This window comes from Kogia breviceps, chromosome 5, assembly GCF_026419965.1.
Source record: "Kogia breviceps isolate mKogBre1 chromosome 5, mKogBre1 haplotype 1, whole genome shotgun sequence".
Lineage (NCBI taxonomy): Eukaryota > Metazoa > Chordata > Mammalia > Artiodactyla > Physeteridae > Kogia > Kogia breviceps.
In genome coordinates this window covers 92746069-92761504 of record NC_081314.1, presented here as the reverse complement: position 1 = coordinate 92761504, position 15436 = coordinate 92746069, and the positions used below count along the sequence as shown (strand labels likewise).

The 15436-nt window shown below is 33.6% G+C and overlaps 1 protein-coding gene across 5 annotated transcripts in view; it reads left to right on the top strand.

Moving 5' to 3' along the window:
• The window catches only part of NECTIN3 (nectin cell adhesion molecule 3), a 133873-nt gene that overhangs the window by 49597 nt on the left and 68840 nt on the right, over positions 1–15436 (top strand). For all 5 annotated transcript variants that reach the window (XR_010840787.1, XM_059063876.2, XM_067034694.1 and 2 more), the window contains exons 3-5: positions 2262–2558; positions 5930–6047; positions 9867–10018. Coding sequence is in view for 4 of the 5 variants with exons in the window: in XM_059063876.2 (XP_058919859.1) it covers positions 2262–2558; positions 5930–6047; positions 9867–10018 (567 nt within the window). In the remaining variant the exon portion in view is untranslated. The remainder of the gene's footprint in view (positions 1–2261; positions 2559–5929; positions 6048–9866; positions 10019–15436) is intronic.

Sequence of the window (15436 nt, the reverse complement as noted above, 5' to 3'; positions counted from 1 at the left end):
CCCTTTTCTCCACACCCTCTCCAGCATTTATTGTTTGTAGGTTTTTTAATGATGGCCATTCTGACTGGTGTGAGGTGATACCTTATTGTAGTTTTGATACAATAGTATTATGTCTTAAAAAACAATGTATATACCTCAGTTTAAAAAACATTTTGTTGCTAAAAAATGCTAACCATCATCTGAGTCTTCATCCAGTTGTAATCTTTTTACAGTAGTAACATCGAAGATCACAGATCATCATAACACATATAATAGTAAACAGGTTGAAATATTGTGAGAATTACCAAAATGTGACAGACAGGAAGTGAGCAAATGCTGTTGGAAAAATGGTGCTGATAAACTTGATCCATGCAGGGTTGCCACAAACCTTCTATTTGTGAACAATGCAATATTTATGAAGCATAATACAGCAAAGTGCAATCAAATGAGGTGTGCCTGTATACAAAACCAGTTAACTGATAAATTTTATGCATTTGAATTGAAAACTTCTGCTCATCAAAACACACCATAGGGCTTCCCTGGTGGCGCAGTGGTTGAGAGCCTGCCTACCGATGCAGGGGACACGGGTTCGTGCCCCAGTCCGGGAAGATCCTACATGCCGTGGAGTGGCTGGGCCTGTGAGCCATGGCTGCTGAGCCTATGCATCTGAAGCCTGTGCTCCGCAACGGAAGAGGCCACAACGGTGAGAGGCCCGCGTACTGCAAAAAAATAATAATAAAATAAAACACACACACACACAAAAATAACACACCATAGGGTAAGGAGACAAGCCCTAAACTGGTGGAAGATATTTTCACATATAATCAGAAAAGGACTCTCCCAAATCAGTAAGAAAAAAACAATTGGCTTTAGTAGGTATTTTGCAGAAGAAGAAATTCCAAATGGCTCATAAACAAGAAAAGATCCTTAACGTCATTCATAATCTGAGAAATTAGAAACAAGTTTTCAATGATATGCTGTTACATACTTACAAGGTTGGCAGACACTAAGAAGTCTGACAGTATCAACTGTAGTGGGTATGTTGGACCAACCAGAGTGCTAAGATTGGGAGTAAATTGGTACTTTGGAAAGCTTTTTCGCATTATCTGGTAAATAATGGAAATAAACATAGTTCCAAGGGATAAACTACAGGAACTTTTATACAAATATACCAAGATACATGAATGAAAATGTTCCTTATAAAATTGTTTGTACCAAACAGGAAATAGCACCAATGTCCAACAGTAAATGAACCATACAGTAGTTAAAACTAATAATTTATACAATTGCATGCAAATCTAAATGATCTAAAAGTAAAAAGTAAGAAAAAGAAGAATTGCAAAATAATAATCTAAGGCTAAATGATACCACATGAATCTCAGGAACAGAAAGTTGAGACAATATTAAAATATTTTTTAAATGAACCAATTAGAAATTTTGAAATGAAAAAAACGTCTTTTAGATTAAAAACAATGCACACAGTAACCTATAGGCTTGAGCCAAAGAATTCATGACGGTGAGTACTCAGGAATTTACACAGTAAGGAGCATATAAAATTTGCTGGAAAATATGAAGAGATAGCTAGCATATATATGGAGGGTAGATTAAAGGGGTCTAACATTAAGGTTACTTCCCCTGCTGAGGCGCTTTCTTATACCAGATAAAGCTAGGTAGCATGTACATTTCAATAAACTGTTAGTGACATTACATTTTAACAGTACCTATATTAAATGTGTTATAAACATTTTTGCTGCAAATTGAAGCATTATATATTAAAGCCGCTTTTTCTTTTCCCTGGGGGCGTAGTGGTTAAGAATCCACCTGCCAATTCAGGGGACACGGGTTCGAGCCCTGGTCCAGGAAGATCCCACGTGCTGCAGAGCAACTAAGCCCGTGTGCCATGGGCTTACTAGTGTAATAATAATAGTACCTTTAATCTTCTTTCAGAGTAGTAGTACCTTTAATCTCTTAATGGAAATTATGATCAAATTTGCAGGAATTTTTTTAATATACTAATTTTGGGGAAAACTCATTTGTCCCTGGAAAGAAAAGTGTATCTTTACCAGGGAGAGCCATCTTTGTGATGGTTATGTAAAGTCTTGCTTTTTGTTTGGCCTGGTTCATGATCTTCTCGTTCCAAGAATCCAACTGGTGTTGGCATTTAGTATGTGTGTATTTTATATGCAGTTGTCTCTAAGTTTATGAAATATGGCTAGTTGTGGCTTGGAAGGAGTAAATATGCTTTTGATTGAAATGTAACTAATTTTTTTAAATTTAAACAGTTGAACCCTCCGTGAGCCTGATAAAAGGGCCAGATTCTTTAATTGATGGAGGAAATGAAACAGTAGCAGCCATTTGTATCGCAGCCACTGGAAAACCAGTTGCACATATTGATTGGGAAGGTGATCTTGGAGAAATGGAATCCACTACGACTTCTTTTCCAAATGAAACAGCAACAATTGTCAGCCAATACAAGCTTTTTCCTACCAGATTTGCTAGAGGAAGGCGGATTACTTGTGTTGTAAAACATCCAGCCTTGGAAAAGGACATCCGATATTCTTTCATATTAGACATACAGTGTAAGTAAAGGATAACATTTGCCTTTTAAACATCATGCATTTTATTTTAATTTTCTCCCTTTGACATAATTCTGTATCAAGCTGTCTTTAGTTTGAATATTTAATATTCAGATATTGTTAAGATTTTCCTTGTTGACATTTTTTCTTAATTAGAAAAGAATATTTTCATGGAAATTCCATTTAACCAGAACAGAACATATCTTATGTTTGTAAAGACAGATAATGATTTTAAAGTTGCCGGCCAGCTTAAAATTATTTAAATTATTTAAATTATTTTTAGACCTTAAAAATAAGCTAGACAGGTGAATTGTGGAAATTTATACCTCAGAATGTGCAATACTTGGCGAAAAACAGCTCCTTCTCCAATCCAGTTAATTTAGCTGTTATTCATTTTTATTGATGCTACCCATGGTGTTTTCAGCAAGGATCTTTTACTTCCTAGATGCATTTTAATTAGTTTGAAAACTGTGTTTTTTCAGTATTATTTCTAGTCTGATTTTATTGATCATATTATAAGATCCTCATAAAGGTAAAACAAAGTCATCGTTGGGATAATAAAAATCTTAGATAAGGTTCAAACCTGGCCCATCTTGTGCTTTTATTTTTTGGTTAAGGGATACTCTGGTGTGTATGTTTGTGTGGATATGTATGTGTGTGTATATACTTTCCCCTCTTCTATAAAGTTTCTCATTTTTGATACATTCTTTGTGTAGCATTTAAAAATTTTGAACAAGAGAAAAAGTGATGGTGCAGATAGCATATAGCAAAGATAATGAAAATTAAGTAGGTTAAAGATAAAATTAGGAGAAGTGTTTAGGTTCTGGTGTCATTTCCGTCCATGCACAGATCATAAATCTAGGTGATGTTCTGTTTTGAAGGAAATGTTCTGTTTTTTGTTGTTATTGTTTTGGTTTTTTTTTTTTTTTTTTTTTTTTTTGTGGTATGCGGGCCTCTCACTGTTGTGGCCTCTCCCGTTGCGGAGCACAGGCTCCGGACGCACCGGCTCAGCGGCCATGGTTCACGGGCCCAGCCGCTCCGCGGCATGTGGGATCTTCCCGGACCGGGGCACGAACCCGTGTCCCCTGCATCGGCAGGCGGATACTCAACCACTGCGCCACCAGGGAAGCCCTGTTTTGGTTTTTTTGATATGATATTCATGGAATTTTACACATATTCATTACACTTGGTATAATTAATGGTTTTTAAAACTAGTTCTAAGGATCTTTTTAAAATTTATAGGGTTAAACTTGAGAAGCTGTCTTACATGGATGTTATTACCATTGTATTCTTCAGTGCAAATACAGTCCTAGTAGTAGTCCCTCGGTATCCATGAGGGATTGGTTCCAGGACTCCTTCAGTTACCAAAATCTGAGGATGCTCAAATCCTTTATATAAAATGGCATAGTATCAATATTTGTATGTAATCTACACACATCCTCCCATGTACTTTAAATAACCTCTAGATTACTTATAATACCTAATACAATGTAAATGTTATGTAAATAGCTATAAATTCAATGTAAATACTATGGAAATAGTTGCTGGTATGCAGCAGATTCAAGTTTTGCTTTTTTGAACTTCGTAAAATTTTTTTTTCTGAGTATTTTTCAACCACAGTTGGTTGAATTCACAGATGCTGAATTCATGGATACAGAGGGCTGACTGTACCTTCTTTTCTCCTCACTTACTTGGAGAATCCAAATAAAATTTTTCTTTTCTTTCTTGCTTTTACATACTTTTAACTTTTCCTTTTTCTTTTAAAATTTACATCCTGGTAGTAAGTACCATTAATATTTTTCTCATATGTATTTTTTTCTTCCCTGTGTCTAATAATGACTGAAATTTTCTTCAGTATTTATACTATTATTTTTTGTTTGCCTGAATGAAATTCGAAATGTTTAAAAATATTTCTCTTGATGTAAAACTTCATAATTATGGTTTAGATTTAGTGGCCTACTCCTAAAATGTTCTCAGAGTATTCTTTTCTCCTGTTAATTGGGCCCTCTGAAACATGTAAACAAAGCTTAAGGAGGTAAAATCTTATATCCAAAATTCATATCTCAAAATTTGTAGGTATTCTTTGGGGATACTTTACTACCTATTTTCTCCTCCTTTGAAAATAACTTAAACTCACAGATATCTGTACTGTTCTTTCAGTAACATTTTTTATTACCAGTTTTAAGTTAGAAAAAATGTTTTGTTAATTCTTTGTATTTATAAGAGGCAGACTTTTTTTTTAATTATTAAGGTAATTGTACCTTAGTATAAAAAGTTTAATTTTTTACTACTTTTTTTGTAAACCTTGCTTGATTGACTTCAGGCTTCCCTGCAGTGTTAAAAACTGACCTGGTCTCTCTCTAACTTCTCATCTGGCCATGTACTCTTTATCTAGTTTACTTGTATAGCTCACAGAAGGGTGGAACGTCCCTGTACCATACATAAATAGCATTTCTTTATCTTTTCTCTTAGTATCCTATTCTTTTCCTTCTTGGCCCTCATAACGGATTTTAGTTAAATTTTTTAAAATGTCATCTTTCCTGTTACTATTAGAATATAAGTTTTGTGAATACAGAGTCTATATGTATACTAAACATCTAAAACAGTGCCTGTCACTTAATAGGAGCTAAGCAATGGTGGTTGAATGAATGATTAGTATTGGATTTTACAGTTTGAAGGTATAAATTTATATTGATGGTAGATGTAGATAATTGCTTATTTAGCTAATTATATTGCATATATGCTAAAAGACCTTTGGGTACTTTTAGGCCATGAATAAAAATTTAATGTTTTAGAACAGTTGAGGCCTCAGATAATTTACCTTAGTTGTGATTATAGTCTTAGAAAGTTTGTCACATCTCTGCATGCCCAAAGGATATTAATTAATTATAAGGAATCTTCTTCTTATTATTATTTTTTGTAATTGACTTGATATCTCTTAGGGGATATTTCCTTTTGAATTAAACATTTCTTTAAAGACAGTTTTATATAGTGACTTGGTACTTAAATGCTATGTCTCATCAAATTACCAACTACATTTTCTTTGTTCATATACTTCTGCATATTTCATAACAGGACTCTTACATTTTGCTTTTGGTGATTATAGGTTTGTGAATATTCTTACATTGTGTCCATAATAACTAGAATTGTACATGCTTATAGCTGCCTAGTGTTTGGTGCTCATTGTCCATTCATTCAATCATTGTTTGAGTCAACCAGTATTTACTGAGTACTGTATTCCTTATTTCTTATGTATATGAGAGAAGGAAAATACACCACTTCTAAAGTTGTGTATTATGTTAACGCTTTATCGTTGTGTATTGCATCTATCATTAACAAAAGATAATCTGTTGTATAATGCATTTATTTTATAGATGCTCCTGAGGTTTCAGTAACAGGCTATGATGGAAACTGGTTTGTTGGGAGAACAGGAGTACATCTCAAGTGTAATGCTGATGCAAATCCACCACCCTTCAAATCTGTGTGGAGCAGGTAATAATGTTAGATACTTCTAAAGAGAAATTATTTAAAAGTCAAAAGTATTCTTAAATGCATATTGGAAGTTATTTTTATCAGTGTAATATATGATTACACTAAGAGCTGGAAATTAAATTAAGGGTGTCTAAGTGTTTTTCTGCCCCACCTCTCCCCACCTTCCGGCCCCCGCAATTCTGTTCCTCGGAGGCTACTTTGGCGACATTAGCAATTCCTTCTGGTGTTTATCATCATCGGTCTTAAACTGCTACTTCTTAATGTACTAATCTTTAATACTGTCTATTGAGTTCTTATTATGAAAATGAAAATTTAATTTTATATCTACCCCTTCACACATAAACATACTCATTTACATATTCCTGACCTTCAGTGTCCCAATGAAATTAAGCTACTTTGAAATAGACTGTGTAATTGTTGCCTCCCTATGACAGGTAAATATTATTTACTGAGAGTTAACTAGTATACTGGAATTTTGTTTTCTTTTGTTTCTAAAGCTGTTTGTTTTTCCTGAGGCTAATAATTGCTTCTTTTTACTTCTGTAGTTTACTATCTGAATATCCTTAATTCTCTTTATCTGTGGAATTTCAAACTGCTATACTGAGGTTTACATTTGTTATTTCTCAGTGTTTGCACCCCTCCCCCCACGTCCCACACCTTCTCAGTCTAGAGAATTGTATCTGTCAACTGGATTCTCTTCACTTCTCTTCTTTCTTTTTCCCTTGGTCGTTAACCCTGCTTTGTTTTGTTTTGTTTGCTTGTACTGGAATTCCTATTTATTATATACTAAACATTCTTTCTTACTTAGTTTTCAGTTTTTGTTGTTCTCCCAAGATTTCCTCCATCCCTCTGTTCCACTGATTGAAAATTTTCTTTTGACATATTTTCAATTTCTAAGAGTGTTTTCTTATTCTCTGTTCATTTTCATAGCATCCTTTTTGTATTTTATGGATGCAGTATCTTCTGGATTCTTCCTAGAGATACTAGAATTATTTTCTCTGCAGAGTTTTTTCTGCTTCTTACATATTGTTTCTTTTTTCCTCCAGGTTCTTTTTTTTGTTTGTTTGGTCTTTCATTTTGTAGATATTTCTTAATTTTCTCAGTTGTCCAGTCATTTCACAGTGATGCATTAAAATAAAATGCTGAGTGGAAACTCTTCAGCATTTTATTTTAAGTGGAGAGTACCTACTGGGTAGATTCCACTTCGAGTGATCAACTAGAGAGGAGTTTATTTCACTGGGGGAGCTTCAGATACCAGTTACTGAAGAGTAGAATTCTTTTTTTCATGGCCATTCAGTTTATTTATTGAGTTAACCTTCATTATTTTGCCTAAAACATAAATGCCTGGTATCTGTACAGAGTTGAGAGGAGTCTGTTTTTTTGTTTTTTCAACTTTCAACTGATCTTATTTTTAGCCCTCTGCCTCACTCTGGCCTTCTGCAGTACAGTGAGTCAAACTCCAGATCTTGGGTTCAGTGGACCACATTGGCTGCTTCCTCATTCATATGCCTCCTGCAAGCACTTCTTCAGCCAAAAGCAGAGCTTTTCAGTCTTGGCACTGTTGACATTTTGGGCTGGATAAATCTTTGTTGTTGGAGGCAGTCTTGTGAATTGTGGGATGCTTAGTGGCATCCCTGACCTCTATTCTCTACAGCCAGTGGCACATACTCCCCCCACCCCCAGTTGTGACAACCAAAACTGTCTCAAGACATACCGGGTTTGTCCCCTGGAGACAGAATTACTCCTGATTGGGAAACGTTGGCCTAAAGCATATATTGTTTTCCCCATCTGTTTTCTGTCTTCTAAAAGTTTGTTGAAACATCTGATGAATTCTACCTCCTGTTCTCTTTCTCCACGTTGGTTTTTAATCGTTTTTTCATTCTTTTAATCTTACTTTAGGTGGTATTTTGTGGGTGCAAGGAAAGAGTATATTAGGTCAATCTATTGTCTTTAAGCAAAGATAAAGTTTTAAAAGTAGAGAAGGCCTTCCATTTACATTTTCTTCAATGTGGGAAGAAGGCATTGGTTAAGATGTGTGATAGGGTATTTCTAAAAGTCATACAATTCTGAGTTCTTATCCTGGTGTCTGTACTTGGAGATGTCTTTTTTGAATAAGTTATTTAACCTTTCTAATCCTTTGTTTCCTCATTGATAATGGTACCCCATAGAGATTTTGTGAGGGTAGAGACAGTGAATATAAATCATGTAACATAGGTACAGGAGCATGGAAGGTGCTTAGCATGTCATTTGTTGTGAGTTTAATATGATATTTAGATTTTTCTAGCTTATTTGAATAAACAACTTTAAAGGATTATAAGCCATTTTTATATTTCTCAGAATTAAAGGGGTTAGAATTTTGAGCCCAAAGTACAGAGCTAACTGGTAAGATACGTAGACTTCATATTCATTCTTATACTCCTAGAAAAGGGGTTTACCTTTTGAAAGCTGATGCTTGTAAAAATGTTCTTTCCAAAGTCCTCTTAAGAAGAAGATATGGTGGGGTTTTTGTTTTTGTTCTTTAAACCATGTAAGAATATTACCTTTATCCTTCAATGCTAAATTAAAGTCATAGCAACTGTAAAAGATTTTACTGATTGTTCTTTTATGCACTTGAGATCACAGACCAAAATCCTTCCATCTGTTCTCCAGTGTTGATTTGCTTCTTTCTACCTTTTCATTGTTCTATGTTCTTATTCCCTTTGTAATTAGTTGTTGGTCTCCTACTAATGTGCTTAGATCATTGAAAGCAAGGACCAAATCTTATTTACCTGTGCATTTCATCAACACCAGCAGAGCAGAGTATGGTAAATAGTAAGTTCTTAGTAATTAAATAATGGATGGCTGAGTGAATGAGTGAATGCACTTTTTGAAAATCTGCTTAACTCAAACTATAGTAGTAGTTGAGTGCCTGGGTTTACTTCACTTTTTATCCTCTTATCTTAAAAAATAATTTATGGGCTATAAAAACACTTTCAAAATAAAGGCCTACTGGTTTTTTACCCCCATGGGTTATACCCTAAGGTTGGAAAAATGAGGTATAACAGTATACTTAGTTCCATTGCAATGAATGGTTTTAGAGTTCTTATAGTGGGATTTTATTCCTATTATGGTTTATAATAATGTGTACACCAGATAGGACCTTTTAGCCCAATTAGTAGAGAAACCATTTAAAAAGAGTTACTACTGATACCAAAGGTGCATTGGTTTTTGTTGTCACAGATGCCTACCTTATGAATGAAATTATTTTATAAGAAGACCCTTGTTGGTGCTTTAGAAATTAACCATCTTTGGATAGGGCACAGTATAGATTTATTTGTTCAGTATTAAATGTTGCTCTTTAAATATGTTACAGAAGGTGCTAAAACATTATCATGTACTAAAATGATGACTTTTCATTAAGAAAGTTGTAAATATACCATGTATAGATTCATAATTCACTGAGAATTATTTTAATTCTTTTGATACTATGGGTATGTCTTCAAATAATGTATATTTCTAATTTTCCAGTTTTCCAAATATAATTCTTTAAAAATCACATGTTTTTCTCTCCTTCCCTCCTATTCCCTCTAATATGTTAGCCTAGCTTCACTTACATGAATTGACATTTTGAAAGAATGGGTATTCTTAATGGACTTATCAATTAATTAATCTCTATTAAAATGAAAATTCATAACATATGCTTTTATTTCATAGTGACTTTTACCTAAAGGATACTGATTCTTTCACTAACAACTAGGAAGTAGAATATCTTATTTAAATAGCTGTCAATGAATAGAATCTGAAGATATTTAAAGTAATTTTGTGCCTTTTAAAATATAGGTTAGATGGACAGTGGCCTGATGGTTTATTGGCTTCAGACAATACTCTTCATTTTGTCCATCCACTGACTTTCAATTATTCTGGTGTTTATGTCTGTAAAGTGACCAATTCCCTTGGTCAAAGAAGTGATCAAAAGGTCATCTATATTTCAGGTAAGTTACTATTTACTCACAAAATGTGTTACTTAAACTATTTCTGTAACAGCAGTCATAACAATAACACTATGATCTAGGCAATAATTTATACTTGTGAAGATACATATTCCTCAGTGTGAGGTTTTCCAAATAATCTAAAAGAGATATAATAAAGCAACTCTACCTGAAATTCATATGTAAAGTGGCATTCCATTACTTAAAAAATGTCAAAATGTCTCTGCAATAAGTTCATATACATTTTAAGACCATATGAATATAGCTAATTTTTCAGTTAAATAGTATTAGATATTCTTTTTATTGGTAGTGTGTACCTTTCTAGGTTCTTTCGTATTTACACCAAGAATAAATGTTGGATTTTTTTTGTTTGTTTTTGGTAAGCTACTCTGCACATGTGTCTAATAAATAAAATGGGATATCAATTTTGATGACCCTCTTATTAAATATCATTGTCACTCAATCAGACTATACCATATAGAGTTACTGAGAGGTGAAGTAGGAATGCTACTGAAAATGTTCCAATGAAATAAAATTTAAGATGTGTTTTATGGTCAGTCCATAAGCCACTAAGAACTTATTAGATTTTATGCATTCCATTTGTTTCACTGTGAGTGTTTTTATCAGTTTGACTGAGTATATATTTGGGTATTTACAAAACACAGTTGGAGCTAAAAATACATTTTTCCTGGGTGTAGCTATAAATAATAAATTATCAATGGACTGCTTATTTATAAAAATTATATAAATATTTTAAACATCTCCCTCCTGACTATAAGAGTGTAGCAATCTTTGTGTCTAACAACTGGAAAGTTAGGGGAAAAAGGAAGAGAATCTTGAGTAATGGAGGTTTCTATGGTAATTAGATAATAGGTAGTTAAGATTTTTTTTCTCTGTTCAGTCTAAAACTAAATTGTCTTAAGTCGAAGTATAGTTGATTTATAATGTTTCATGTGTACAGCAAGGTGATTCAGTGTTATATATGTATAAATGTATATTCCTTTTTAGATTCTTTTCCCTGATTTTAGAGAAATTTTAAGCTTGCATTAATGTTACATTCTTAGTCCTTCTGTGATCACTTAATCTAAGAACAGTTTCCCATATTATTTTCTCATGGTATTTACCACAGTTTGTAGTTGTATGCTTATTTATTTACCCATTATTTATCCTCATATTTAAACAATTTGTGTTTGCTTTTTTTTATTACTGTATGCTCAGCACTTAGTGCCTGGCCCATGATACACAATTTTTTTTTGCATGTATCTCACAAGATTAGAGCTTTGTACATCTCTAGCTAGTCCTTTCTGCCAACAGCAGTGCTTTGGTGTAAATCTATTAGTATATTAGTCTCTCTTTCTTCCCTTAGAGGTTTTTTTATTTAAAAAAAAAAGGAATCTTAAAGCCACAGGAAATCCATATTTAAAATGTGGTTACCTAAGGACCGATTACTTTTTATTTCTGTTGTACAAAATTTGGTGTGGGATATTACTTGTAAATCCTAGGCTCAATGTGTTCTAATTATGTAATCATTTAAATATCAAGGCTCAATTTTGGCATCTTATTTATTGGTGATATGTTAAAATTTATATCTTTGGTATTCTGGGTCCATTTCCCAGTACTCGTGACTTGTGTGTCCCACTGCCTCTTAGTGATCATTAACCTCTATGTAGAAGTATAATATGCATTCAGAACTGAGTTCCTCATCTTTATTCTGCCTCTTGCCACCGAATCTCTTTCTCTAGCAGTCTTTGTTTGCCTTTTCAGTTATTGGTAGCTCCGTCCTTACATTTGCTCAGGGCATGAAATCCTTGATACTTACTCCTGATTTTGATTTTCCTCTCATACCCCACCCCATCCATCAACAAATCGATGTGAGCTCTCTTATTATGTTATATGTTATATACAGAACCTTACCAATTCTCCACTTTTGTTGTCAGTATTGTGGCATAAACCATGAGGCAACCCTTACTTCAATATAGAACAGCCATTTAATTTTCCTACTTTTCAATCTGTCATCAAATGAGCAGGCAGAATAATCCTTTTAAAGGGCATGTTGTATCACATCAGTCTTCTCCTCCAAACCTTCCATGGACTTCCCAGTTTGCCCACAATGAAAACCAAATCTTTACAGTGATTTATAAGCTCTGTACATCTTATGGCCCTAGATTATCTCTCTGAGCTCACCTCTTATTATATCCCTTGTACACCTGGCTTCAGCCACCCTGGACACTTTGCTGTTCTCTGAACAGAACAGGCATATTCCTACCTCAGAGTCATTGCACTTTGTTTCCATTGCCTAGAATGTTCTTCATATATCCTCATACCTCTTTGCCTTCAGGGAAAGAGGTATTTGTTCAAATATCACCTTCACAGCCATATTTAAAATTGAAACCTCTCTCTTCTCACCCCTTTACTTCTCTGCCTTATTTTTTCTCTGCAGTACATATTACCATGTGACATACTACATATTTTATTTATATGCTTGCTTGTTTTTACCCCCACTAGAACATATGTCCTAAGAGGGCAGGAGTTTTGTGTGCTTTAATCAATACTGTATTCTCACCTTCTGCAGCAATCTTTAGCACATAGTAAGTGTTCAGTAAACTTTTGTTGCATGCATGAATACATTTGAGAAGAAAATAATCAGGAAAGAATAAAAAATTCAGTCTGCATTTATGTGAATTTATTTATTTTTGACAGAGGTACTAATATACCACTGATGATAAACTTTACACATTTTTAAATCAACCTCTACTAAGTCTTATAAGAGTGGAAACAAAATTTTGAGTAAATATGAAAAATCACAGTTAATTACCACTGAGTACTTCAGAAAAAGATAGGATTATATGAGATGGTTTTCTTTAAGTAATCATCAAGAATTAGACTTTAATTTTCTGTCCAGAGTCTTTAATACAGTATACTGTACTGAGTTTAGTTAGCTCCTCTACGAGCTTCTTAGTGTATATCGTGTATCCTAGATATAAATTGCTTTCCCCAACTGACTATTAAAGCCTACTAGTAGGCTTTTATCACAATAAAAGGCCATAACTTATATAGTAAATGATCAGAAGGTTAATCTTTTTCATTGTGAGTTATATGTACCCGTTTTCCTCTAGGAAAACATTTTAATCTCAATAATAAAATTTATATTTTAAAATTTCATAAATGATATTTTAAAATATTTGTAAAAGGAATGTATGCTATGACTGGAGACTAAAAAGTTCTACCCACAACAGAATAGAATTAGCAACTCTGAGGGAAATTATTTGAAATTTTGTTATACATTTTCCCACATTGGCAGAAGTTATTGTGCAAGAGGTACAATATTCAAGATTCAAGATTGCAATATTCAACTTCAGTTATTACTCATGGTGGTACGGTGGCTCTTTGTCCAGGACTAACCGACTGCTTGAAATTGTGTTTTTCTAGTTGCTTTTGGTGTGTGTGTTTTTTCCCTGATACTGCTTACATCTCTGAAACTAGAGAAGCAAATTTTCATATATCACTTAAGTTCCTCATGCCTAAAAGTCAAAGTATATTCCTATGCAAATCTTGAATTTCAAATCATATAATTTGAATGAATTTCAATCCAGACATAATATCAGATGCACTTAATTTAGCAGTCCTTCAACTTTAACATTTATAGATTTTGTTTATTTAAACAATTTATATAGTCTAAAAGAAAAGGGAACCAATTCATTCAGTTTTTTTAACACAGTAATTATTAGGCTAAAATATACTTTATAGCTACAGAGGTTTTACTGGACTGTTCATTTTCCTATTTGGCAGAACTCGTTAATTTGAAAAAGAAACTTAAGAAGTTGTGTGTGGAGAACTCAGAATCTACTAGTTTATGACATTTGTTATGTATTTATTACATTTAGCAAAGAGTATAAAAAATAACAACTGAATAAATAAGGAATGCTTATTTATTTATGGGAAGGATTTGTAAATCATGATAAATAAGTAGCTATTAATGATTACAAAATTGTCCTCCTGCCTCCTTACACAAAGAATGACTCACTGTAATTATCTTGGAGCAGAGCAAGTATTGGAAAACATGAATAAATATCTCATGTGAATCGTGATATGTCCATTGCTTAAGGTACAAAATATAATGTTTAACAATAGTCCCTCTTATTAATAGTGAGGCTATGCTATTTTTAAAAATTTATTTATTTTAATTTTGGCTGCATTGGGCCTTCATTTCTGTGCTCAGGCTTTCTCTAGTTGTGGCGAGTGGGGGCTACTCTTCATTGTGGTGCGCGGGCTTCTCACTGCAGTGGCATCTCTTGTTGCGGAGCATGGGCTCTAGGTGCGTGGGCTTCAGTAGTTGTAGCACACGGGCTCAGTAGTGGTGGCTCACAGGCTCTAGGGTGCAGGCTCAGTAGTTGTGGCACATGGGCTCAGTTGCTTCGCGGTGTGTGGGATCTTCCCGGACCAGGGCTTAAACCTGTGTCCCCTGCATTGGCAGGCGGATTCTTAACCACTGTGCTGCTAGGGAAGCCCTATGCTGTTTTTTTTACACTAGTTGAGGAGGGGCTGGTAGGTTTGAAAATTTCTGGAACTGTTGACAAAATAAGATTTTTAAATAGTTTTTTTTGGTTACTCTTTTTTTTTGTTAGATTTTCTGAAAGTTGTATTTTGTTAAATCGCGGTTAAATACAAAGTAGATGTCCATTTGTGTTCTCATAAAGAAAATTACAAGTAGAAATAAATGTCAGTGATTTTTTCTTTTTAAGAATACTTCGTAAAAATGTACAGTTATGTATCATATTTGGTGAGAGCTCAGGTGTACATGTACTATTCTGAGAAAAATACCATTTCATTAAGAGCTATCAAAAACTTTAAAAATTTTATGTGCACAAAAATGTGTGAATTTTAAATCATTAATTAGGTGATTTGTGCTTTTGTTTAAACATGCTGATGCCTGCTTATTATAACACTTTTAACTTTGGGAATCATTGTAAAGATGACATTTAATATGTAAAACTTACATTAGTCCTCCTCCTCAGAAAATACATGAGTTGTCTTATAAATGATTAAATTTTAGTCTGTTTCTTTAATATCCTGTTTCTGTGAGGTTGGATTATATGAGGCTTTAATACTTTTGTAGTAGAAATGATCCTGCAATTTCACAATTATTTTTTTAAGATTGAATTTGTGCAGCTAGTGAATTTGTTCTCACAAATTAAAACTCTTCTTTGATTCATATACTTACATATAATATGATAACTAATTCACTTAAAGGTACTTGACTGGATTGCCTGTTATACTGGTTTAAACTCATAGGAAGTTACTTATAATGTACTTGTTACATTTTACACTGTACTTGCTAAAGTTTTACTACATTCTATACATATGGCATTCCGTGATGAAACCTGTTTCAGTAAGTATTTTTCTTTAGCTTGTAATTTTAGA